At 41.1% G+C, this 26,727-nt stretch overlaps 2 protein-coding genes across 2 annotated transcripts in view; both read left to right on the top strand.

Moving 5' to 3' along the window:
* LOC120572783 (coxsackievirus and adenovirus receptor-like) overlaps positions 1-7,063 on the top strand; it is a 34,788-nt gene extending 27,725 nt beyond the window's left edge. Inside the window, exons 4-6 of the mRNA XM_039822218.1 lie at positions 2,264-2,360; positions 4,438-4,785; positions 4,913-7,063. Coding sequence (XP_039678152.1) covers positions 2,264-2,360; positions 4,438-4,785; positions 4,913-5,082 — 615 coding nt within the window. The 3' untranslated portion in view covers positions 5,083-7,063. The remainder of the gene's footprint in view (positions 1-2,263; positions 2,361-4,437; positions 4,786-4,912) is intronic.
* Positions 7,064-12,403: 5,340 nt separating this feature from the next.
* On the top strand, positions 12,404-23,225 carry LOC120572813. The gene is made up of 5 exons (XM_039822268.1): positions 12,404-12,458; positions 19,236-19,592; positions 19,724-19,786; positions 22,399-22,734; positions 22,862-23,225. Exons 1-5 carry the CDS (start codon positions 12,410-12,412, stop codon positions 23,032-23,034), a joined length of 978 nt encoding a protein of 325 aa, XP_039678202.1. The 5' UTR covers positions 12,404-12,409; the 3' UTR covers positions 23,035-23,225.
* The last annotated feature ends 3,502 nt before the right edge of the window (positions 23,226-26,727 follow it).

Here is a 26,727-nt window from a genome sequence, read left to right as displayed (position 1 = left end):
TGCACTAGGGTGCTATAGGTGCTAGTTCCATAGATGGCAGCAATGCAACTTTTTGGATTCCGGCTGCCGTAAAACCCCAAAGAAGAAGAAGAACCTACCAAGTACACTCCCGCACAGTAGGTGGCGTATGCACCTGTTGCTGTAAAAGTCCCTGTCCACCCAGACCAATACATCCATGACCCAGACTGGCAGCCATACTGTCTATGCTGCCAGCCGACCCCTTCCTGGTGAACTGTCGGTGGCAATTCAAGAACCCATCACAGCCGATCAGAGCCACCTCTGCTCCCTATAGTCCTAGCGTCGAGATAATACTCTAAAAATATATATATTAATATATTATACTGTCAGAGAGAACCGTGTCGGGAGACAGATCGCCTCTCTCTCAGCTCTCATGGCTCCATTTCTGCTGCTGTTGATCCTTCTGTCTGAAGCAGCTTCTGGTAAATATCAGATTTTATTGTGAACATATTGATGGACAACGTTAGTAATGTTTATTCATGTCGTTCTGGTAAAATAGCTGCAGCTTACCCACATACACGTTTTATTGATGTGATTTGTAGCAGCTAACGTTAGCTAGTTGAGCAGTTAGCCAGCAGCTAAACGTTAAAGGGGGGCGGATATCATAACATCACCGCGGCCAGCCAGACTCGGAGTCCCGGGGTGATGCGGTCTGTTCCCCCGACGTTACTGCCGGTATCACCGTTATCACCCGGTGCTGGAGTTAGTTCTGGCTCGGTTCGGATGAATGTTGTAGCTAGGCCTAACCTTAAAACGCTAACGTTTCCCACCGAGCATTAGCATGAGCTTGTACACCACTAACAAGGTATAAAACAGCACCACACCTCCACGGTAGCATCACGAGGGTCCCTACATGTAAACAGAAGCATTGAGAACTGTGTAAGTGTACAGTCAGTTTATTAAAGAGAGTTTATAAAGACAGCAGCGTTCATGTTTACATGCGGGCGCCATCTTGGACCCGTGTAACCGTAACACAGCTCATACTATCACTGCCTACCTTAGCCAGCCTACTGCAGCAATATGGCTACAATAGTGTGATTATCCATATTTGGAATACATGTTAATTAATTTAAACATTTGAATTGTATTGGTTTACTTTGTCCACAAGTCTGCAGTACTGTGTGATGTAAGTGCTAACCAGCGTAACATTGATATATTGCAAGACAAAATCAAGGACTCGTTATTTTTCTGATAATTTAATTAATATCAAAACATTTCATATTTATTACAGCTTCATAAATAATTAAAGTATATAACACAGGTTAACCACTCTACCTTAAACATTTTCTTCCTTAGACTTTTCCTCTCAGTTGCCGAGTGTGAACCTTAGCCACATGGTGTTGTCTCAGCTTATGAAAGGTACAGACAACCTGTGAAATTAAGTGGGGGTGGTCTATGCCATCTTGAGTCTCAACAATGTGATGACGAAGACCAAATATGTCCTCAGAGCTACTTCTGCCTTCACATCTCTGTCTAACAGACACTGAAGGCTGCTGAGTTGATGTCAGAGGCCCGTCGGATGCAGAATAAGATTTATTTATTTGATTAGGACAATGCACATTAATCAACATTTCTGTGTGTGTGTGTGTGTGTGTGTGTGTGTGTGTGTGTGTGTGTGTGTGTGTGTGTGTGTGTGTGTCCTGTAGTTACATTTGTTTAGAGGTGACATCAGGCTGCAGCGTAGTCTCAGTATCTCCACGTACCTCCATACGTAGCCACGGAGTAGATTTAACTCAGAAACCTAAAATGGTCTTTAGGGGTGAGAGACCCTGACTATGAAAGAGATCAGGTCTAATATTAAACAACATTTCCTGAAGGATTAGACCTGAACTATTGATGAGTCATGTCAACACGTATCTCAGTGAGGAGCTTCTTCATGTGTTGACCTCGTGGTAATAAAGTCCTGTGATATCTCTGATTATTAACATCTTTTCTGCTGTGTTACACCTGATGGAGGTCTTTAGGACTATCATGACTTTTATTGATAACTATTGTTTATTATTGTTTTTCAGGCCTGATTGTGGTAACAGTGAACCCTGGAGATGATGTCATTCTGCCATGTCAGGTTGTTGGTTCCTCCATCAGAGTTGTGGAGTGGACCAGACCTGACCTGAAGCCAGATATCGTCCTCTTATACAGACGTGGACGCTTGACTCCAGACGACCAGCATCCATCCTTTAAGGACAGGGTGGAGCTGGTGGACAGAGATCTGAAGGACGGAGACGTGTCTTTAATTCTGAAGAATGTGAGCAGACACGACGCTGGAACATACAAGTGTCGAGTTAAATCTGGTGTTACTAACCAAATCAGACTCATCAGCACCATCCGTCTGCAGGTTCCAGGTGAGGTAGTCTCTCTCAGTGAGTGTTTCTGAGTATCAGGTTGTAGCTGCAGCTCCTCTAGAGTCTCCCATGATGAGTCAGACAGAGAGAGAATCAGTTCAAATGATCTCAACATTTAGACAATATTTTACTCCTGTAAAAGTACTGCAAGAAAAGTTACTTTAAACTTCGCTAGGCTTTGACTCTGAACTTCGTTATTCGAATATAATTCGAATGTTTGATATTCAAACGAATATTAGGCAGCCCTTAATATTCAAACTAGGGCTGTGCTTGATTGAAGAAATTCTTAGTCGACCAACGCTCATTCAATCGTATCGACTAATCGATTAGTTGATTTAATCGACAGATCTGTAAATCTGAGTTTCTCCTCAAAGAGTCGTGCTAAAGCACCACTTTAATTCTTGTGTTTACCAGAGATGAGCTCGTACGTTTCTTGGAAATAAGTCATTCAGCATGAAAAAAAGCATCAAACATGACTGATGGACTAAAGAAATCTAAGTTGACTAAGACCAAAACGACCGATTAATCGACTAAGAGGGAGCAGCGCTATAAATAACTGCTTAATTGAACGCAAATACTGTTGTAAATTCTCTATTGATTGTAAGATACTAATTCATCAGCCCAGTAGCATGTGAAGTATTGCATTGACTGCTTTATTGACTGGAGGTGAAACTTGGAGCTGGCTGGGATTAGCCCAGATCGACCCTCTCTGGTTTTAGTAGAATTGAAACAAATTCATAGATTATACACAGAGAGAGAGAGATGGCGCTAGGTGAAGCATAAAACATGACTAATGGACTAGAGAAATCTAAGGTGACTAAGACTAATGGACTAAGAGGGAGCAGCCCTAATTCAAACCTCTTATGGGCATTATTTTTTGTAAATATGTTAGCTTGTCTACTCGCTCTGAAGCTAGCGGTAATCTCTATCTATCTATACATACATACATACCTACACACACACACACACACACCGGCTCGACACACAAGAGCATCAGTATAACCATCAGACCTCTTACGTAGGCTACGGAGAAAGCTCTGATCTTCCTGACGAAAGCAGACTGTTTGTGTTTAATCCAGGGTCTGACTTTTAATAATAATAATAATAATAATAATAATAAAAAGTCGTAGCAGTGTGTTGTTCTAATTATTATAATCTATAATTATTAATAAAATATTATTATTAATAAATATTTGAATATATTCAAATATTAATAAACAAACAGACTTTGAATATGATTTTTGGGCAGAAGTCAAAGCCCCACCTTAAACTTAAAGTACTTCCTACTTTCAATAAACCTTCCTCAAGTAAAAACCAAATGACCTGATAGTTGACACTTTCTGCTTCGCCCCAATATAGTCCCAAGTCAACATCTGCCTAGGAAAACCTCTAGTCGATATCTGCTATTGGTACTCGTTGTGAATACGCAGGCCACAATAAGTAATTAGGTTGTTTTTAGTTGTTGTTGGCTCACTGTTACTCACGACATGCTAACGGCAACAAAGGATTCCATTCACTATGCTAAGCTAGCAGCGGCGCTGCCAGACTTTAGACAGTGCATACACTGAAACAAAATACTTTGGTCCACCTATCTACATCTAGAGGAGACGGTGAATAACACGAGTTCAACAAACGGTGGCGTAGGCCCTATCCCTTTAAGGAGGAAGAGAAATCTACAAATCAGTCAGGGGGATATCTGAAATTGAAAGCCATGAATGACAAAGTGAGGCCATTTGTCCGACGAAGAATGACGATATGTTCTTTTAGACTAAGAAGACTTTAAATATGGATATCTGCAATATATATATCCAGTATAGTTATGTTATTAAATTGTCTGTGATGTGCTGTGTTGTGATTGGTGGATTTAAACAATAGGAAACATGTTTTAAACCACCGTGGTGCTTCAGTCACACACATCTATCTATCTATCTATCTATCTATCTATCAGTTTTATATCTGTGAGAGCAGCAACACATTTCCTACAGCAGGACACCTGGAGTCTGTTGTTCTGACTTATTATTATTATTATTATTATTATTATTATTATTATTAATAGTAGTTTATTATTGTTTTTCAGACCTGGTTGTGTTACCAGTGCCTGGAGATGATGTCATTCTACCATGTCAGGCTAATGATTACAACATCAGTGATGTAGAGTGGAGCAGAGGAGACTTGGAGCCAGATACCGTCCTCTTGTACAGAGATGGACACCTGGATCCAGACTACCAGAATCCATCCTTTAAGGACAGGGTGGAGCTGGTGGACAGAGATCTGAAGGACGGAGACGCGTCTTTAACTCTGAAGAATGTGAGGAGCATCGACAAGGGGACATACGAGTGTCGAGTTAAACCAGCTGATTCAAGACGGGAAAGAAGAGCCATCATCAACTCTGAGCCAATCAGAATCATCCGTCTGCAGGTTACAGGTGATTGAGTCTCTCTCAGTGAGTTTTTCTGAGTATCAGGTTGTAGCTGCAGTTTCTAACATCAGAGAGAATGAAAGCTGCTCCTCTATCCACTCATTTACTGACTCATATGTTTTATTATCTTCAGGTCCTGAGGATAGAAACTCCTCTCCTGTAGGCCGATACCGTGGACTGGCAGCAGGTGTTCTGGTTCTTGTAGCTGTTGTTGCAGTGGTTGGTGTCCTGATGTATAAAAGACATAAGAACAAGAGATCAGGACAACCTGCTGATGAAGCCTCAGCCGATAAGTTCATCTGACATCTCCCAGAGCTCTTTACACCTGACAGCTTTCTCATGTGCTGTATATACAACATGATTTTTACTTCTGTGGGTGGGAGGTCATGTGCAGATCTGCTGTTTGGTCCGTTTGCCCCCCCATCATGGTGGAGGGGTCTGTGTATCTGAGTCTGTATCATCTGGAGCTCTGAGCTCCTCTAGGGTCTCCTATGGTGTAGGGCTGCACGATACTTTCTTTCATCGTCTACATCGATGTTGACGCCAACACTTTTTTGCTGCTTGCTAGAAAAGTAAACTTTCACCGTTCTCCTTTTACATGATCGTTACCGGCCGAGCCTTCCCCTCTAAGACAGGTGGTCATGTGACGTAACGGGAGGTGAGGCTCTCCGTGGGTAGAAAACTACCGTAAGCGGTAGCTGCCACAGACACAGTGATGCTAATACTTTTCCATGGGGAGCCAGTGTTTTATGTTCGCTGCAAAGACAAACTAAATCACCTGATTAAGGCAACGTTATCCTGACTTCTCCCGGCCATTTTTCACCGCAGAAAGCTGCTACCAGCCAGGCTAAAGCTAACATAGTTAGCCTAAAGAAACTTGTCCCAACTAATGTTACAGTTCGGAGCCGCGAAGATAAAAACGTAACGCCAATCTCCAACAGCAGTCTGTTTCTGATATAACATAATTTACACTGATTGAAGTGCTCCTGGATACACAGTTTGGTGCTGTATGAGTGACTTACAGGCTCCAACCAACCACCAATCATGATCAATTTTAATCAATTTATCTAACAACCAAGGCTAGGCCAAGGTAGTCGACCACAACCTGAAATCTAGAGGAAGCAACATGCATGCATTATTACTATCATTGACTTTAGCCTGGATTGATATTATTATATGAATACAATGCTGTCATGTCAGTCAACCAGTGTATTTCTTCCTAATCTCCCTCTCCAAAATCACTTCAGAAGAGTAATCACAGCGTTGCTTTGGTGTTTGTAAAGCATTAAAGTTCATCAAAGACTGGTTCACATAAGAAAATTTCCATTTTAATTTTTGTAAATGCACTCCCCTACAAAATCACCCCAGTAGTTGAGAATTATTTAGTATTTCTAAATAGGGCTATTTATGTCCTCTTGTATAAATTATATTGCATATATATATCGCAGGAAAAAAAACGCAATGTAATGTTTGTTTTTTTACCGTGGTATCGAAATCGGCATCGAGAATCGTGTTATTTTACTGGTATTGGCACCGACTACTGAATTTTTGGTATTGTGACACCCCTAAAGTGAATCTAACAATAACATACTCAACGCTGAGCTGTATCCCAGCCAGCTTTTAACAGGAAATAATGTTTCTTTAGTTGTAAATATCAGCAGACGGAGCACCCACCAGATATCTTCTAATCAGGTGTAGAGAGATCTTCAACATGTCTTCTGTTTGGGTGTTTTGGTAATAATACATTTTATATGAAGGGAATTTTAAATGATTGTTTTCTGCTCGGCCATATAAAGCCTCAGGGTGCCTTCTAAGAATGTTATATTTCCAGCTAATGATAAAATATCAACTGACATTGAATATTTTAAACTGAGGAGTTGATGACATTGTGAATATTGTTGTTATTGTAATTATAAAATCATCTGATGCAGCTCAGAATATCTCGGGGGGACATAGAGGACGAGTCTGTCTCTAAATAAGACCTTAAACTGGATTTATTGTCTATGAAGTAGAATTACATGATGTTGAACTATACAAAAGTGATGATCTGTGAAAGCAGTTGATAATTATTTAATATGAATCAATGGATAAAATAATAATAATCAGAGATATGATGGAAGTTGATAACTCAGTTTTAATATTCAGATACATTAATGCGCTTTACACTGTTTTACTCTATAAATACTTTTATATTTGTATTCAGAGTTGTTACTAATATATATTCATTGTTGTGCACTTTTCTTACTTTGAACATAAATAAAGCCGCTCCAAATATCCAACCTCATATTGTGTGTGTTATATTAATATATTAATATGTTAAATGAGTAGAGGAGGATCAGAGACTGGGGGGAGGATGTGATCCTGAGAGACTAAGACCTGAATCTGATGGAGGGTTTCTGGTCTCAGCTGAAGACCCCTTTGTCCAACATGTCTCCAGGATTTAGAGAAACCCTCTCACACTGGTTTCATGCTTCTTACCGTCAGCGCGGTCGGGGCGATGCTGACGGGGGGACATTTAATATACACAACATATTTTAATCATGCAATACATACTGTTAATGTAGATATTTAATGTTGACAGTAGACTGGCTTTGCAGACACACACACACAGACACACACACACCCACCCATGCTCTGTGTATGACCGTAGTATTTCAGTGTGTAACTGGTTGTTCCAGATGTGTTTTTGTACATGTCAGATGTACTCAGAGTAAAGAGGAACTTTTTGATGATCTGTTGGTTTATTTGTACACGAGGTAGCGAAATATTACCACATACTTGTGAGAATAGTACCATGGCATCAGAAAAAAACTGTAAAATGTAACAAAGTACAATACTTTAAACTAAACATACTGAAGTAAAAGTAAATCTTATCCTATAACCAAGTAGTTTTGTGGCCTTATCCTAATGCTGCCCTGCATGTTGTAAAAGACGGTAAAAGGGTTCTGATCGAGTGGTCTCTGCATGAGCTGGATGAAAGAAGGTGATCATGCTGATATGTCTTTAATGTGCTGATAAAAAGAGGCTTTAATTGAACATGAGAACAAGATTATTCCATTGAGATATTACACAGTTGTTGAGTTACTATTACTTACAGGGTTCATACACATTTTAACCAATACTTTTCCATGATTTTTTTGCAAATTTCCATGACTATGTACTCCTGAAAATGTCAGTCAACATTATACAATAAGAATAAAAATCTGTGTTAAAGTTTACCCTCAGAGGTTTAACTATAAAATGAATGACTGTATATGTGTATAATGTATGTGGTTCATAGTGGGATTAGTAATATCACTCCCCGAATAAAACGTTAATGTTAGGACGATGTGAAATACATTTATTAATCACATATTATACTTTCAAAACGTGTGAACCCTGTACTTAATCAAACTGGGGTCTATGTCCAGCAGTTGTTCACAGCAGACAGGCAGACATCTAACTAAACAGATTGGTCCTAGACAGCTGGTTGAAAGGTGAACAGTAATGTAGAGTCCCTCTGAGACCAGCAGAGGGCCTCGTGGACCGGGGAGACCTTCAGATCTGTTCACAGGCTGGAGGAGGTGGAGCCAACAGTAGACTCTCTTATCAGACCTGCTGCAGTGATCACAGTTGGTCCACACTTTTCAACCTGTTTAAAGGTAAATTCATAATCCAGACCCACCCTCTCTGGAACCCCTCCCTACTCCTAGCATCCACAAAATATAAATATCTCCTGCCAGAGAGAACAGTGTGAGGAGACAAAGAAGACTGCCTGTCATCACTCTGTCACTTTTACCTTACTTTATTCTTTATTCAGGACCCAACAAAACAGTCCATAGCACATGTCAGATCTCATGGCTCCATTTCTGCTCCTGATACAGGGTATCTCCGACAGTCACCTGTTGTGGGTCAAACGTAACTAAAGAAGACAGCTAGACGCTAAAGGGGGGACAATTTCAGCACAACACCGCTCGGACGTCTGGGACGATATTCTCTCTCTCTCTCTCTCTATCTTTCTCTCTCTCCACACACACACACACACACACACCACAGGTGTAGGCAGAAATGGTATTTTGGGCGGGCCAGTACAAAAGTGAGTGGGCCATTTTCAAAAAGGCGTAGAAGTAGCAAAAAGGACAAACTGATAAAAAACACCAATAATTTTAGCTTCCAACATATAACTGCATTACAACAACAACATCAGTACTGTCTACAACATGCTCAACCAACAAAACCAACAAAGCTCAGTCTAAAAAGTTTGTTCACAACAATATAGATAAAAACCTGTCAGTTTTAACCTATTCAGGCTAAAATATGTTTACATCATCAGAACCAGCAGCATTGGCTCTGCACAGCACTGTTACAAAATGAACCATTTTATTACACAACTTAACTTAACGTTGGCAACTTAACATGAACCCAAACAGCAGAGGAGTTTACATACTGCAGGACGTAGAACAGCCTCCATCAGACAGAAATCTTAGACAGTGTATCGAGTCCACGGCAGTGACGGGACCAAAGAAAACTAAAACTTGTATTGGTCCATTCTATTTATTAAGTTAATGTAATACTTTTTAACCTTCCTTTTTCTTTTTGTAGTAGGCTATTTTAGTTTTCACAACTGCCAGACAACCTCCCAACCAGTGCATGAATAAATTGGTCTCCTCCTTCGGCTCCTCCCCTCACATACTGTCTTGTCCTGCATTTCACGTAGACTACACCACTGGTTATTACTACGGAAGAGCATTAAGGCCACGTGAAAAATGTGTTTGAGTTGTTTGGGAAAAGTCTTCATTCTTATAATTATGAATTTAAACTGATAAATAAAAGTATATCTATCTATAAATTGCAGGAACGTCTGTCTGGGTGTTAAGCGCATATCTCTGGAACCGTTAGTCCGATGGATTTCAAACTTGACAGGTGTCTTGCTACGGACACGAGTAAGTGCAGAGCCAGTCGCTGTCTGGATTAGAAATGCAAAAGATATCGTTAAATATATATATCGGTAAAAGAAGCACAGTCTGATTACTGTCTGATATTTTGTGATTACATTCTGAATCTGCAGCGTTCTCTGTCAGGTAAATACAGTAGTACGTCTTCCTCTGATGTAGACGTAGCCTACACTGTAAGTCAGTAGTAGGCTATACAGTGGAGTTGCGTATGAAGTGGTTTGGGGTCCTTCTGTAAGTAATTTTGGGATACAATTTGGTTTTGATGAATTCTACAAGCAGCACTACCACAGGCCAAGCAATCAGCCCGTTCCACACGGGCACTGCACTAGTATCATGTAAAAAATAATCATACAAAACAATAAGTCTGCTTTGTATGTGCTGAGGAAATGTGTTGTAAAGTAAACAGGAACACAAATTGTACTTCATATATTGTAGAAGTTATTTCCAGTTTAATTGTATTCATTTTAAAGTTGACAGTCTGTTCCTACGCTGACTGAATGGGTTCTTTGGAATTCAACACCAGGTCTGACAAGGTGTTCAGAGAGGGCTGCAGATTTAGGATGGGTCTGACACATGCACTAAAGAGGCAGAGTGGCATTGTTTGTTCTGCTTCAGATTTAGGGTGTGACCTAAAGAGGCAGAGTGGCATTGTTTGTTCTGCTTCAGATTTAGGGTGTGACCTAAAGAGGCAGAGTGGCAATGTTTGTCCTGAAGGCTTCCTGTGGCCTGCGCTGCAGTGAGATCCATCCACTTCTGCACACCCACACACACACGGACACACCTGCACAGACCACCTGACATACCAGTGAGCCTGTGTGTATAACGGCAGCTTGTCATGCCTCCTGACTGCAGCAGATCTCTATCAGCTCTCTGAATGTGGTTGAAACCCAGATTCATTATTTACTTTGATAAAAAAAAGATCATTTGTCATGATAATGAGACGAGATGTGGGTGTAAAAAAGGTGTAACATTCCTATTTATCATTAACAATTGTTGTTTTCTACTTTTTCAGTCAATTAAATATAAGAGTGATCGAGTACACTGTTTCTAACTGAGTAGTTGTTACAAAGGGTTGAAGGGAGAGAGAGAAAAAAAAAAAAAAAAAAAAAAAAAAAAAAAAAAAAAAAAAAAGGGGGGGGCCGCCCCCCCCTTTTGCCTGCCTTGCTGTTTTGATGATGTTTGTTATTTTAGCTTGTGACTGGACTGAGAGGCTTCATGTCCCAACTCCAGAGTCTGAGAACAAAGACAGTTCTTTGGGCTTTGCATACAGGAAATTGACATGATGACACCCTCACTGAAGGAAAGTCTGGCTACTCACAGAGTCGTCTGAGAGAAAACTCAGATTGGACAGATAGTCTTTTTTTTACAAGTGGTGACATTTTACAACTCAATTAGTTTTGAAACTATTGTTTTTGTGAAATTAGTTTTTTACAGTGTCCTGGCCTTTTGTCCACAGGACAGTCACCAGTTGAGGGTTCAAACATAACTGTTAAAAAGACAACTCTCTGCACACACATTGTACTTCATATATTGCAGAAATTATTTCCATGATTTATTTGTATATATTTTAAAGTTGACAGTGTGTAACTATTCTGACTGAATGTCCCAGATCTGACAAGGTGCTCAGAGAGGGCTGCAGCTGGAGGTAGGGAGGGAGCTGTTGTTTGCCCTGAAGGCCTTCCTGTGACTCGTACTTCTGCACGCACACACACACATACACACACATACACACACACACACACACACACACACACACACACACACACACACACACACACACACACACACACACACACACACACACACACAGAGACACACGCACACGCACACACACACACACACACAGACACACACACACAGAGACACACACACACAGACACACACACACACACACACAACACACATACACACAGAGCACACACACACACACACACACAGACAAACATACACGCACACGGACACACACACACACACACACACACACAGAGACAACACAGAGACACACACACACACACACACACACAGAGACACCAACACACAGACACATACACACAGAGACACACACACACACACGCACACACACACAACACACACACACAGAGACACACACACACACAAACACACACACACACACACAGCACACACAGAGACACACACACACACACAGACACACACACAGACACACAGACACACACACACACACACACACACACGAACCACACACACACACACACACACACACACACGGAGACACACAAAACACACACACACACAAACGACACACACACACACAAACACACACACAAACACAAACAAAAAAAAAAAAAAAAAAAAAAAAAACAAAAAAAAACAAAAAAAAAACAAAAAAAAAAAAAAACAAAAACAACAAAAAAACAAACAACAAAAACAAAAAACAACAACCACCAAAAAAAAAAAAAAAAAAAAAAAAAAAAAAAAAAAAAACTGTTGTCGATCACAGCCCTATATAGTTTCAGAGTGGCAGTAGTTGTCCTGTTCCTGTGGCCTATGATGTAGTCAGATCCTCCCACTTCTGGACACACCCAGACCAGTAGCCTATATATACCAGCCCACCTGACAGTGAACCAGTATATATACCAGCCCACCTGACAGTGAACCTGTGTATATAACGGCAGTATTCCTTGCCTCCTGTCAGCAGCAGCTCTCTCTCAGCTCTCATGGCTCCATTAATGCTCCTGGTGTTACTTCTGTCTGCAGCAGCTTCTGGTAAATATCAGCTGTTATTGTTTAAATATTCATGTAGACTTTATTTCTGACCTGTGTTGTTATGGGGAATGTGGTTGAAACCCAGATTATTAATTACTTTGATACAAAAAAGAAGCTAATGTGTTATGACAACACAGTCTCACTCCCTACTCGTCAAATGTATGACGCATGGTCAAGGACCCTGGCGTCAAGTTTCAACGAAATGGGGGTACCCTTGACGTTATTTTTCGACGAGGGGTCCTTCAGATAGACATTCATGTTATTCCCTCACCGTCGGATATCGACGAAAGAAAAAACACGCCCCCCGCCCCTTAACTCGAAATCTGGGACAGTTATTATTGGTATTTTTAGCCCAATAACCGCTGTTTTAATCAACATTATTCACGAGATATTATCATGGTTTATATGTATTTAATGTTATTATTTCGGTCTATTTCGGCCAGGGAAGCTGGGTTGTTTTTTTGTTGATTTATATTTTTTTATTTTTTTTATGCACACACACACACATACACCAGTGGCCTAGGCAGAATAGTACAAAAGTGAGTGGGCCATTTTAAAAAAGACGTAGAAGTAGCAAAAAGGACAAAATGATAAAAACAGCAACAATTTTACCTTCCAACACATACTGCATTACAACAACAATAACAGTACTGTCTCCAACATGCTCAACCAACAAAACTCTGTCTAAAAAGTTTGTACACAACAATATAAATAAAAACCTGATGGTTTTAACCTATTCAGGCTAAAATATATTTGCACCGGCAGAACCAGCAGCACTGGCAACTAAACATGAACCCAAACAGCAGAGAAGGTGTTTACATACTGCAGGACATAGAATAGTCTACATCAGACAGAAATCACACATGGAACATACATCCTTTGCACATTAATAACAGCATTGTTGCTTCAGGACTCTCAGGTCAGATCATGAGCAGGAAATGCGCTGCCAGCAGTAAAAGAAAATCAAAGAATGAAAACTTCCAGCCAAGCATTGTTTAAATTATGAAATATATAATGACAAGTGGCCAGCATGGTGCCAAATCTTTGACAGTGTATGGAGTGACAGGATCATAGAAAACTAAAAACTACGTCACATCTTCTTATTTAATGTGGGCAAAACAGTGAGTAAAGTGGGCGGGCCATTGCCACCCTGGCCCATTACTGACTATGCGCCTGACACACACACACACACACACACACACACACACACACACACACACACACACACACACACACACACACACACACACACACACACACACACACACACACACACACACACACTCACTCAAAAAAAACTTGTTTAATTTGTTATGAATCTATTTTGATGCGTTGTCCCGTAACATTTGTAATTTTACATAATGTTAAAAAATTTAGAAATTAATATTGATATCGCAATATTCATAATCGATATCACAATATCACATTTTGTCAATATCGTGCAACCCTAGTGCTTACCCAATCGGGGCACACTGTACTGGTGGGGAACGACCAGTAACAAAAGGGGTCAGCCAGCTGCTCCCTGACTAGTGCTGCTCTCTCCGAGAGGGTCTGGTTCTGCCGACCCAACACCGTGGAGCTGTAACGGCCCTTAACTTTACCTTGATCAAAACAATCAGACCTAAAATAACTTCATGAGCGTGTTGAACCATGTTGTAACCTTATAACGGTAACGTTCCCCACCTAGCATTAGCATTAGCATTAGCCTCAGCATTAGCATTAGCATGAGCTAACGCTACTTGTCAACGTAGCGTGTTAAGCTGGATCAGTCGATATTGACATGTATCAATAAATAAGATCTCTGCTGTATTACTGTGTGTAAGTGGCATGTAATCAATGACCAAATGATGCTGTGTGGCTGAAAACACGCTGTATTACAGTTTCTGAATATTATTCTTTCTGGAACATTGTATGATTTACAATTACTCTCACCTAGGAGAGCTGGGACCGTGTCCCCTGTGGTGTTTGTCAACTGTTGTTTTTTAGTTTTACTAAAGCCTTCCCCAATGTTCTCGTCCATTACGCGCGTGACGTAGTTCTCGCGATAACACGACACATGGTGTGTATGTTTACGTCCGCTGTATACAGCGTAGACATATACATGGAAAGCTCAAAATGTGTACAGATAACACGCCACTTGGCTTAAGGAAACTTGTAAACAGTGCACTCTCGTGCACACGTTTAATAGGCGTTCCTCTCGGTAGCAGGCAGGGTGTTGCGCATGTGCATTTTTTCAAAAATTACAGAGGGCGGTTCTTTTCTAAAATTTGGGAAAATCCTCCACAATACCTTTAAGTTTGACAGTACGCAGTTTAGAAAATGGCGGCCGATGCCCGCAGATTGTTTATTTGTTCTTTACGGCTCCGGGGCATTTGTTGCACACGTGAATAAGGACTCAGTGTGACTTAGTATTTTCTTCCTTTACTGGCACTGCAAAATACACAGACATTGCGCACATTGTTAACACATTTCTGTCCAGCGTTTGCTCTTAGTCCCGGTTTTTAATTGCTTGTCCCGAGTCCCGCCAAAAGCCTGTCGGGACGCTAAAATGTCCCGGTTTACACCAGGAGTCTTCAGCCCTGAATGTTTTGAGTGTAGCCCCGAATGTAACTTTGTCCAGTTTATTCTTCCGAGGCGAATAGAATGGGCAGCCACGTGCGGGGTCAGACCATGCTGTATTTGTTGCTATCACCTAGCAACCGTCTCTCCGTGAGGAAAGCTGTGAAAGGGGTGAAGTTTTCGGAGAAATCGTAGCCAAATCAGTGTAATACATTGATGCCATCAACACAAAGTTTAGGAGTGCAATACTAATGATTTAGTTTGAAGTTCCTGTGACGTGACGTTTCCAGTCTACGGTTCAGACTCAAACACACGGAGCTCTGAAGCAGACCTGTGGGTCTCTTAGTATCCACTCTCGCTGTAAAATGCAGGGCAGCTTCAGGTTTATGGACGCGCTCAGCTGTGGACATGCTGCGGTAGATGTGTTGCGTTTGTGCTCCGTGTATTTCTGTAGTTTCGGGTTTCGACCTCCGACGTAGAGCAGCGTACAACCACCTCCATAGCTAAACTCTTTGTCTCATTCAGAGACCAGAGACCCAAATGGGGCTGTGTGTCTGTCAGAAGGTCTGAGATCTACCGTATCAGCAGAGCAATCACATAATGCACAGCAGACTATGGTGCAGGTAGATTATTTTCTGAAATATAGCTTGTGACTTTATTCTTGTAATAGCCTATTATCACTTTATTTTTCTCAAAATTTCACGACTCCTCCAAATCACAGAGAACACAGATATACTGTATTTATATATTTTGAATGTGCACAAAAAGCAGAAATCTTGCTCAAACATCTGAAATATTACAGTCGAGGGGTTTATTAATAAATTAAAATGAATGAATGTATCATTGAGGTGAATAATTGTCATATGCACATTAAGGAGGTTACTTAACCAACAACAGACGCAAAACAGGAGGTAAGAGTACATGATGCCTAGGCTACATGTGTGCTGACTCAGATAGAATTAGGACAGTCAATCCAAAGGAGAATAAATAGTTGAAAGCAACACAGAATGCCTGACTGCCTTACTGCAATATATTCCATTATGTTTTTATATTTGGATTGTAATCTGTTTCTCTTTAAATAAAGATATTTGCAGCATACATTGATTCAGAAAAAGGTAGAAATAGGTGCATACAAATTCACCAGAATACAGGAAATTAAGTGTTTAATGCGCAAAATTTTCAATAAATCATTTTAATTACTTTGCTGTTATTGGAATAGATAACACTTCAAAAGATCTTTTAGAAAAAATCTCATCAATCTCACACTAAACTGTCAAAGGCTGTTACTGCAATTTTGTTAATTTCACATGAAAAAACACTTATTATTCGACGAGGAGCCTAGGATCAAAATAATGAAGTTACTGTCTGTGTCTGACCTGGGCTGGCACATGTTTACGTTAAAAAGCATGTGCGTGCACAAAAACACTACAGTCACGCGCAAAGTGTCCCGGTTTTAGCTCCAGGAAATCTGGTCACCCTATCTTAGCACTACCATACGATGTACGTGCTGACTCTGTTTACTCCTGACAGTTAACCAAAACGTGCTTCCAACTAACTAACAAATACATATTACTCCATATGTCTCTATAACTATTACTGTGGCTCTCGGTTTCATCATGACTGCATTCACAGTTGGGCAAAAGCATTTCAACCACACACATAAACATAGCAACGCTGGGGCCCAGCAAAAATTAACTTAGCTACTACATTTACATGCCTAACAACAAAAGTTAAGTGTCACTTCAATATACCCAGTCGGAATATACGGCCAACTTTCCCACTATCACTACAATCTCCTGACACCATGCTACACATCTGCTTATTACCCATTTTATGTTTTCTTACCTGCAAAATACACAGACATTGCGCACATTGTTAACACATTTCTGTCCAGCGTTTGCACTTAGCACTACCATACAATGTACGTGCTGACTCGAGAAGCCCCTGACTGCAGACCTCACTCTCCAACATTGTTCACAGGCAAGCTAACGTTAGTTAGGAGGCTACTTCATTGCTAACGTTAGCTCAAAACGCCGTTAGCAATCGTAGCTAGCAGTCATTTCAAAACGTTTTAGTAGCTAGTGCCCTAAATATAGGGCACTACTTTTAGTTATCTGTGATTGTTTCATTGCTAACGTTAGCTCAAAACCATAGACAGTATATTGGAGGCTACTTGTCGCAAAGTGACGCCTGCTCAATTCACATCTGCACTCGACCCATCGGGTAGTGACCTTATATACTGTCTATGGTAGTGACAGCGGGTTTAAATGTTTAACTCCACCCACATTGAGGTCTGCGGGTCTGCAGTCAGGGGTATATGGCTGACTCTGTTTACTCCTGACAGAAGCGCTCACTTAAGGGTATACTCCCTCTTGTGGCAGAAGGGAGCAACAACATGCTTCTATTACAATGCCTGAGTGCAGGAAGCACAGTGACTCTTAACAACATAAAGCAATGCACATTTTAATGAACATGAACTGCTATAATGCAATTCAATGAAATGAAATAAATAATATTAAATAATATATATGGGTGGTGGCTTTTCTTATGAACTAAACAGTATACTTATTTTCTGACCTGGTCCTCACACATTTGTGGGTTGTTTTGGTGTGTGTGGAGGGCAGCTATGTGTGTACTACAATGTTAAAAGTGTAAAATGTGAATGTACAGCATAAGACCAGTTACGGCTGCGGCCTTGTTTGAGGGCACACGTGCGTTAATGTTACATCAATACAGATTCAGTTCATAGAGTTGAGCGCCAAGTTATGAGGCATATGTATATATATTATTGAAGTTTGTGTTCTTATAGCGTAATGTAAATGTAATACAGCTTAACTGCAAATGAGAATTCTTCTGTTGTATAAAATGAATACTTATGAAATGTACAGTTATTACAAAAATACTCTTTTGGTAAGAGAACAAAGATGACAGATGTCTAAAGAAAGAAGTGCAGATATGATTGATGATAGACCAAAAATGTGATTTAAAGGGAAAATGTTTGTTTTTGGTTTCATACAGATTTTGGTAAGTTAATGTTTGGAAATATGTGAGAACCCATTTATGTGAACACAGACCTTTGAAGAATACATGGCTTCATGTTATCCAAATATGGATATAACCTGTGCTTCAATGCAAAGCAGACAAAAATAACAGAAAATAATTCATGATTGCAGATCCAAAGCTAAAGTGAAGTTAAAAATAAATATAATCCGAGTGAATGGAGAATGAGCAACTGTTGTCCTGTGTCACTATTTTCTCTGTAATATTTCCAATACTTCCAGAGCACTCCTATCAGAGGGTTATCTATATATCTGCCAGCGGAGACCTAGTCGGGACCCGCTACAGTGGCACCAGAGTAAGAAGATTACTACAAGTAAATGTTCCAATCAATAATCCAGGCAGCACATTCTCGTCTCCCTCCTTCATTTTACAGTTGAATGGTGGCTAAAACGGCTCCGGGTCAAACATCAATATGGAATGGATTAATATGCGTTATTCTTTTTCTCAGATTAATGAATCGAAATTAACACGTTATTTTGACAGCCCTAATATATATATATATATAAAAAAAATTATCTATCTATCTATCTATCTATCTGATTGTTAGTCAGTTTGGAGGATTTTGATGCTAGGGAGTGTGGCAAGCTGGTTTAGCCAAGGCAGTAACACTTTCTATTTTGCTCAATGTTTTATTTTGCTTAAAATGTTTTAGTTTGGCAGCTCAGTGAAGCACTTTAAAAAATAAAATTGTATATACAGTATAATTGTGCTTCAAATAAAAATAAGTATTTACCTACACCTTATTCTTGTTTAAAATCATTTACATTATATATATATATGAATGTATATGGAGCGTGATAAAAAGGTGACCTTGAAATTGTGGCGAGGAAACATTTGGGTTGACCTAAATTTTGTGCTGGTGCACCTAAATAAAAAGGTTTGGCGCACGAGTGCAACCAAGGCCAAAAGTTAAACTGGAGCCCTGCTGACTATGAAAGAGATCAGATCTAATATGAAACAACATTTCCTGAAGGATTAGACCTGAACTATTGATGAGTCATGTCAACACGTATCTCAGTGAGGAGCTTCTTCATGTGTTGACCTCGTGGTAATAAAGTCCTCTGATATCTCTGATAATTAACATGTGTTACACCTGATGGAGGTCTTTAGAAATACCATGACTTTTATTGATTACTATTGTTTATTATTGTTTTTCAGACCTGATTGATGTAACAGTGCACCCTGGAGATAATGCAACTCTGCCATGTCAGGCTGATAATTCCTCCATCAGAGTTGCAGAGTGGACCAGACCTGACCTGAAGCCAGATATCGTCCTCTATTACAGCGATGAACACCTGGATCCAACCGACCAGCATCCATCCTTTAAGGACAGGGTGGAGCTGGTGGACAGAGATCTGAAGGACGGGAATGTGTCTTTAACTCTGAAGAATGTGAGCAGACACGATGCTGGAACATACGAGTGTCGAGTTGTATCAGGTGGTTCACCTGATGGTTCCTACATCAGAGACTCTGAGCCAATCAGAACCATCCGTCTGCAGGTTATAGAGCCAGCAGGTGAGTGAGTCTCTCTCAGTGAGTTTTTCTGAGTATCAGGTTGTAGCTGCAGTTTCTAACATCAGAGAGGATGAAGACTGCTCCACTATCACACATTTACTGACTCATATGTTTTATTTTATTATCTTCAGGTCCTGAGGATAGAAACTCCTCTCCTGGAGGCCTCCTCGTTGGACTGGCAGCAGGAGTTACAGGTGGAGTGCTTCTTGTAGCTGCAGTGGCTGGTGTCCTGATATATAAAAGATGTAGGGACAAGAGACCTGGGGTCTCATTTATAAACGTGGCGTACGCACAAAACGGGGCTGAAAACGTGCGTACGCCACTTCCCACGCAAAGGTTGTGATTTATAAAAAACTAACTTGACGGGAGAATGTGCGGTCCTCCACGCAAACTCTGACCCATACGTACGCACATTTTGGAGACAAAATAGGAACTGGTGACGCAGACGGTGAGGTGGTGAACTGAAGTCAGACTGCAGAAAGTAAATTATTTTTAAGATTACTCGTAATATTTTCTAGTATTGATGCCTCACGCACATTCTTTCACTCATATATCATGGAGGAGGAGATGGCCCGACTGCATGAAATACAGGATATCATCAAATACTCTAGCATTAGATAATGCCAGAACACAGTGTAAATAACTAAATATCTGTCTTTAAAACTGTGCATATATCATCAAATGTCAAAGTCTGGAAATATAGCCGTTAAGCTCTCGCGCAATCTTTACCCTTAATGTCCTTGTTATCAGTCCGAATTTTAATACTGCTAACAAAACCTTCATGAAGAAAAGTGTGTTTGCCTAAAACACTTTCTTTCATCTTCAGATTGTATCTCAGGGTGGGGGATACCACTAGTTGTTGCTGTGATTTTAGCAAGGTGTTAACAATCACAAATTGTTGTAGACTAAACATATAAATACTGCGGTGACCCCCGTGCGTAATGCTGCATGATGGCCCTGCTGGTCCTGCAGGAGGACTGGAATGGAAGAATCAGGAGAGAAAGAGACTTCAGGAACCATGACGATGACTGGCTAATTTGCCGATTTAAATTCCCTAATATAGCTGTAAGAGTAATAGCTGCGCTCTTGGATCTATGTACTGAATTGGGTCCAGTAGAGAGGCCAACGCGCCGGAACCGTGCCATCCCGGTCCAAATAGAGGTCCTCGCCACTCTGGGTGAAACCGGCTGTTTTCAGAGGGAAATGGCTGACAGCTAAGTGTTTTTTTAAATAAATATTATATATAATCATCAACTTCATCACTAAGTCTTGTTTGGATTTAATATATAGTTCTGTTAAATCTTATTCTATACGTCTGGTATATCGAAGCTGTCCCCGAGTACCGTAATGCCTGCTGATTTGGACGTATTATTAATATATGTAGTCTATAGATCCGGTTTCCCTACACTTTGCGACAACAGGCCGAAATTATAATTCAATTGGCAGCAATTCCTGAACGCCTGAGAAGTTTTTAGCTTTTTCTCTGCCAGTCATCATGATACAGTGTAACAACTGCCAGTGTCATTCATACAGCATTCACGAGGTGCTTTACATTGACTATTTATGGTTAAAAATGGGCGTGTCCAGGGCTGGATAAGAGATTGATCCACGCACGCACACTTGTAGTCAATCTGTGATTTATAAAGGGAACATTTCTTACAGGTGTGTGTCCACACGGTTTTATAAATCAGACTTTTTTTCGCGGTGCACCATTTTGGGCTTTTGGGCGTACGTACATTACATTACAATACATCACATGTCATTTAGCTGACGCTTTAATCCAAAGCGACTTACAATTGCTACATATCTCGGAGGTCGCACGCCTCTGGAGCAACTAGGGGTTAAGTGTCTTGCTCAGGGACACATTGGTTGATGTATCGCAGTGGGAATCAAACCCGGATCTCTCACACCAAAGACATGTGTCATATCCACTGCGCCATCACCACCACCATATACACTTATAGTAAGGATCGTACACACAGTTTTATAAATGAGACCCCAGGACTGTAGACATGGTCGTTATTTATTTATTTATTCATGTTGTTCCAATATGACCGTCAGTTGAAGTAAACCTTGTGCTGTATTTGTTATGAATCTATTTTGATGCGTTTTCCCTTAACTTTTGTAATTTTACTTATGTTTAAAAATATCGAAATTAATATCGATATCGCAATATCACATTTTGTCAAGCCTAGTTTTAATGCAGAAATGTTACATATTGTACACAGAGCTGTGTGTGTGTGTGTGTGTGTGTGTGTGTGTGTGTGTGTGTGTGTGTGTGTGTGTGTGTGTGTGTGTGTGTGTGTGTGTGTGTGTGTGTGTGTGTGTGTGTGTGTGTGTGTGTGTGATTTAACCCTCTCCTTGATCTCATGTTGTTTATGGAGAAGGAGAACCAGGAAATGAGTCGGGGGGGGGGGGATGCAATGCTACCAAGCCATGGCCGAGCGCTGTAACCTGTAGTAAATGTTTAGAGAGGTGACGTCAGACTCGGTATCTCTACGTACGTAGCCACGGAATAGATTAAAATGACCTTTTAGGGGTGAGAGACACTGAGTATGAAAGAGATCAGATCTAATATTAAACAATGACCTTTTTAATAACATTTACTTTTTATTAGAGCTGAACTATTGATGAGTCATGTCAACACGTATCTCAGTGAGGAGCTTCTTCATGTGTTGACCTCGTGATAATAAAGTCCTCTGATATCTCTGATAATTAACATCCATTCTGCAGAGTTACACCTGATGGAGGTCTTTAGAAGTACCATGACTTTAATTGATTACTATTGTTTATTATTGTTTTTCAGACCTAAATGTAACAGTGCACCCTGGAGATGATGTCACTCTGCCATGTCAGGCTGCTGATTCCTCCATCAGAGCTGAACAGTGGACCAGAGCTGACCTGAAGCCAGATATTGTCCTCTTAAACAGAGATGGACACTTGAATACAACCCACCAGCATCCATCCTTTAAGGACAGGGTGGAGCTGGTGGACAGAGATCTGAAGGACGGGAACATGTCTTTAACTCTGAAGAATGTGAGCAGACACGACGCTGGAGAATACAAGTGTCGAGTTAAAACCGATGACTCTGACCAAATCAGAACCATCAGAATCATCAGTCTGCAGGTTAGAGACCCAGCAGGTGAGTGAGTCTCTCTCAGTGAGTTTTTCTGAGTATCAGGTTGTAGCTGCAGTTTCTAACATCAGAGAGGAGGAAGACTGCTCCACTATCCACACATCTACTGACTCATATGTTTTATTATCTTCAGATTCTGGTGATGGACCCTCCTCTCCTGTAGGCCTCATCGTTGGACTGGCAGGTGTTCTGCTTCTTGTAGCTGTTGCAGTGGGTTGTGTCCTGATATATAAAATACATAAGGACAAGAGATCAGGACCATCTGCTCATTATGCTGCTGGAACATCGACCGTTCAGTTCGTCTGACAACTCCCAGAGCTCTTTACCCCTGACTGCTTTGTCATGTGCTGTATACATTAGGGATGCACTGAATCCAGATTTTTGGGGTTCGGCCGAATACAGAATCCACTGGTTAAGATTCTGCCTAATCGGAAACCGAATCCTCCTCCCAGCCTCAGTCCATTAACACAGTAAACGCACTAAGAAGTAAACGACGTCCACAGCCTCTAAATTAGTTAAATGTAACAACTTAATGTTGAGTTCACACGCTCTTTTCACATCGTAGGAAAGTACATTGCTGTCGCCAGATGAGTGACAATTTAGTTTGGCAAATTTTGGCTAACCAGTGTATGATGAAGGCATGTTGGGTGGGTGAAGTTAGAAAGCTAACGTCAGCTAACGAGCAGCAGTCGCTCCACTGCCACTGTAGAGAGACTCATTTACAGAGAGAACAGCTGACAGCCTGTCTGGTTAGGACCAGTCTCTAGCAGTGACTGTCCTTCCTTTGCCGTACCTGAAGTTGCTGCATTCTGGCTGCTGTCTGGAGATTCCTTCATGCACAACTCGTATTATTTTGGATGTTTCGTACCAGATGTTGTAACAGCGGCCATGTTGTGTATAGTTTAGGGTCCTCGCCACCACCAGACCAATCAGCATTGAGTAGGTTCAACATGTAGCTGGACTTGAATGGCCTTCTTTTGATTGAAAGTACTGCCAAACAACAACTTTTTCTGCTCACCATTTCCATGTCCACTTTCTCACAGCCTGCTGCAATGAACGCTCCACCTACATAAACACCTTCCTGTAATCAACGGTTGCGTGATTACGTTGACCAGTGTAGCGCGCAGAGTGCAAGCATAGGGTTCGGTTCCCTGGGGAAAAATTCTAAGGTTCGGCAGAAACCGAACTCCTTCATATAGCCCAATATTCAGCCGAATCATAAGCCTGGATTCGGTACATCCCTGGTATTTACAACATGATGTACATTACTTCTGAGGGTGTAAGGTCAGATCTGCTATTTGGTCTGTTTCCATGGTGGTGGTGGTGGGGGTCTGTGTATCTGAGCTCTGAGATCCTGTAGGGTCTCCATGAGGAGATGGTCCCAGAGGAGGGTCAGTAAGTAAAGGTAAAGTAATTAACTTTACCTTTAGTGAACTAGAACATTTACTCAAGTAAAAGTAATGTTTCTTTAATGAAAAAGAAAAGTTACGTTACGGGGCGCAATATTCGTTAAAGGCAAAATATGTGTCTAACCATTCTGAATGAAGTATTAGGGTGCTGCAGAGACTTCCAGGCCTACAAATCATATACTACAGACTACAGAAAACATCTTTGTTTGGTACAGATCCTAAATCAAACTATAATCATTTTAATTTTTTAAGATTTAATATTAGTCAATGAAAATGAGAATAATGATACAAAAATGATCATTCCCTCCAATATCATGAATCATATCGCAATATCGGTGAAATTAATCGCAATTAGTTAACCCTGGGCTGCTGTGTTGAGGACCAGACCTCTATATATGGGCCCCTCTCTTGTTACTCAACGCTGAGCTGTATCCCTGCTGACCTGCAAGCTTTTAACAGGAAATAATGTTTCTTTAGTTGTAAATATCAGCAGATGGAGCACCCACAAAATATCTTCTAATCAGGTGTGGAGAGCTCTTCAACATGTCTTCTGTTTGGGTGTTTTGATAATAATACATTTTATATCGAGGGAATTTTAAATGCTTGTTTTCTGCTCAGCCATATAAAGGCTTGTGTTGCTTGGAGTGATTTCTTCCAGCTAATGATTAAAAATCAACTAATCTTGAATAGTTTAAACTGAGGAGTTGATTACATTGTGAATATTGTTGTTATTGTAATTATAAAATCATGTGATGCAGCTCAGAATATCTCAGGGGGACATAGAGGACGAGTCTGTCTCTAAATAAGACCTTACACTGGATTATCTATGAAGTAGAATTACATGATGTTTGCTAAAGGAAATGTTCCGAAATGTGAACTATACCAAAGTGAAATAATAATGATCAGAGATGTGATGGAAGTTGATAACTCAGTTTTAATATTCAGATACCTTAATGTGCTTTAAACGGTTTTACTCTTGTATCTTATTCTGATAAATACTTAATATTTGGATTCTAAGGGTTTTTTACTTTATATATGTGTGTGTGTGTGTGTGTGTGTGTGTGTGTGTGTGTGTGTGTTATATTAATATATGTTAATATGTTAACTGTGTAGAGGAGGATCAGAGACTGGGGGGAGGATGTGATCCTGAGAGTAAGACCTGGATCTGATGGAGGGTCTCTGGTCTCAGCTGAAGACCCCTTTGTCCAACATGTCTCCAGGATTTAGAGAAACCCTCTCACACTGGTTTCATGCTTCTCTCAGTCAGCATTGTCGGGGCGATGAGGTCTGAGATATATCCCAACCTCAGCCTGGGGGGCTGTGAGCGGGGAGTCTGCAAGGCTGTGTAAAGACACAGATGCTATACTACAGACCATAGAAGAAGAATTCAGTTCTCAGAGCTGCTCTACCTTTGACCTCAATCAGTATAAACACCCAGACGTTTAACGGTGACCATGTAGCACTGACCATAAGAAACAGGAAACACCCACCAGGCCTGTGGTCCACAGCAGTACACAGTGTACTAGAGGGTGGTACAGTGTAGTAGATAGTGGTACAGTGTACTAGAGGGTGGTACAGCGTAGTAGAGGGTGGTACAGTGTAGTAGAGGGTGGTACAGAGTAGTAGAGGGTGGTACAGTGTAGTAGATGGTGGTACAGCATAGTAGATAGTGGTACAGTGTACTAGAGGGTGGTACAGTGTAGAAGAGGGTGTATTTCAGGTGTAGTAGAGAGTGTGGTACAAGCGTAGTAGAGGGTGGTACAGTGTAGTAGATGGTCGTACAGCATAGTAGATAGTGGTACAGTGTACTAGAGGGTGGTACCGGTAGTAGATGGTTGGTACAAGCGTGCTAGAGGTGGTACAAGTAGTAGAGGGTGTGGTACAGTGTAGTAGAGTTGTGGTTACAGTAAGGGGGTGGTACAGTATAGTAGAGGGTGGCACAGTGTAGTGGAGAGGGTGGCACAGTGTAGTAAGGGGTGCTACAGGGGGTAAAGAGGGTGTGGGGAGGGGTGGTTGGGGGAAGGGAGGCAAGGAGGGGGGGGGCAGGTGAGGGGGGAACAGTGTGAGTAGAGGGGGGGGTACAGTGTGGTAGAGGGGTGGTACAGAGTGTAGTAGAGGGAGGGGTACAGAAGCGTAGGGGTGGTACAGTGTAGTAAGAGGGAGGTACAGTGTAGTAGGGGTTAGAGGGAGGGTACACAGTGGGTAGTGTACAGTGTAGTTAGAGGGAGGTACAGTGTAGTAGAGGGTGAGGTACAGTGTAGTAGAGGGGAGGTACAGTGTTAGTAGAGGGTGGTACATTAAGGTGTAGTAGAGGGGGAGGTACAGTGTAGTAGAGGGGAGGAACAGTGTGTGTAGTAAAGGGAAGGTTATAGTGTATGAGTAGAGAGGGTGGGTGGGTACAGTGTAGTAGAGGGAGGTACAGTGTAGTAAGAGGGGGTGGTACAGTGTAGTAGAGGAGGTACATGGGGTGTAAGTAGAGGGAGGGGTATTTTGTAGTGTAGTAGAGAGGTGTGGTACAGTGTGAGTAGGGAGGTACAGTGTAGTAGAGGGTGGTACAGTGAGTAGTAGTAGAGGGTGAATTTTTGAGGCA

Source organism: Perca fluviatilis, chromosome 14, assembly GCF_010015445.1.
Source record: "Perca fluviatilis chromosome 14, GENO_Pfluv_1.0, whole genome shotgun sequence".
Taxonomy (NCBI): domain Eukaryota; kingdom Metazoa; phylum Chordata; class Actinopteri; order Perciformes; family Percidae; genus Perca; species Perca fluviatilis.
This window is presented reverse-complemented; position numbering and strand designations above follow the sequence as displayed.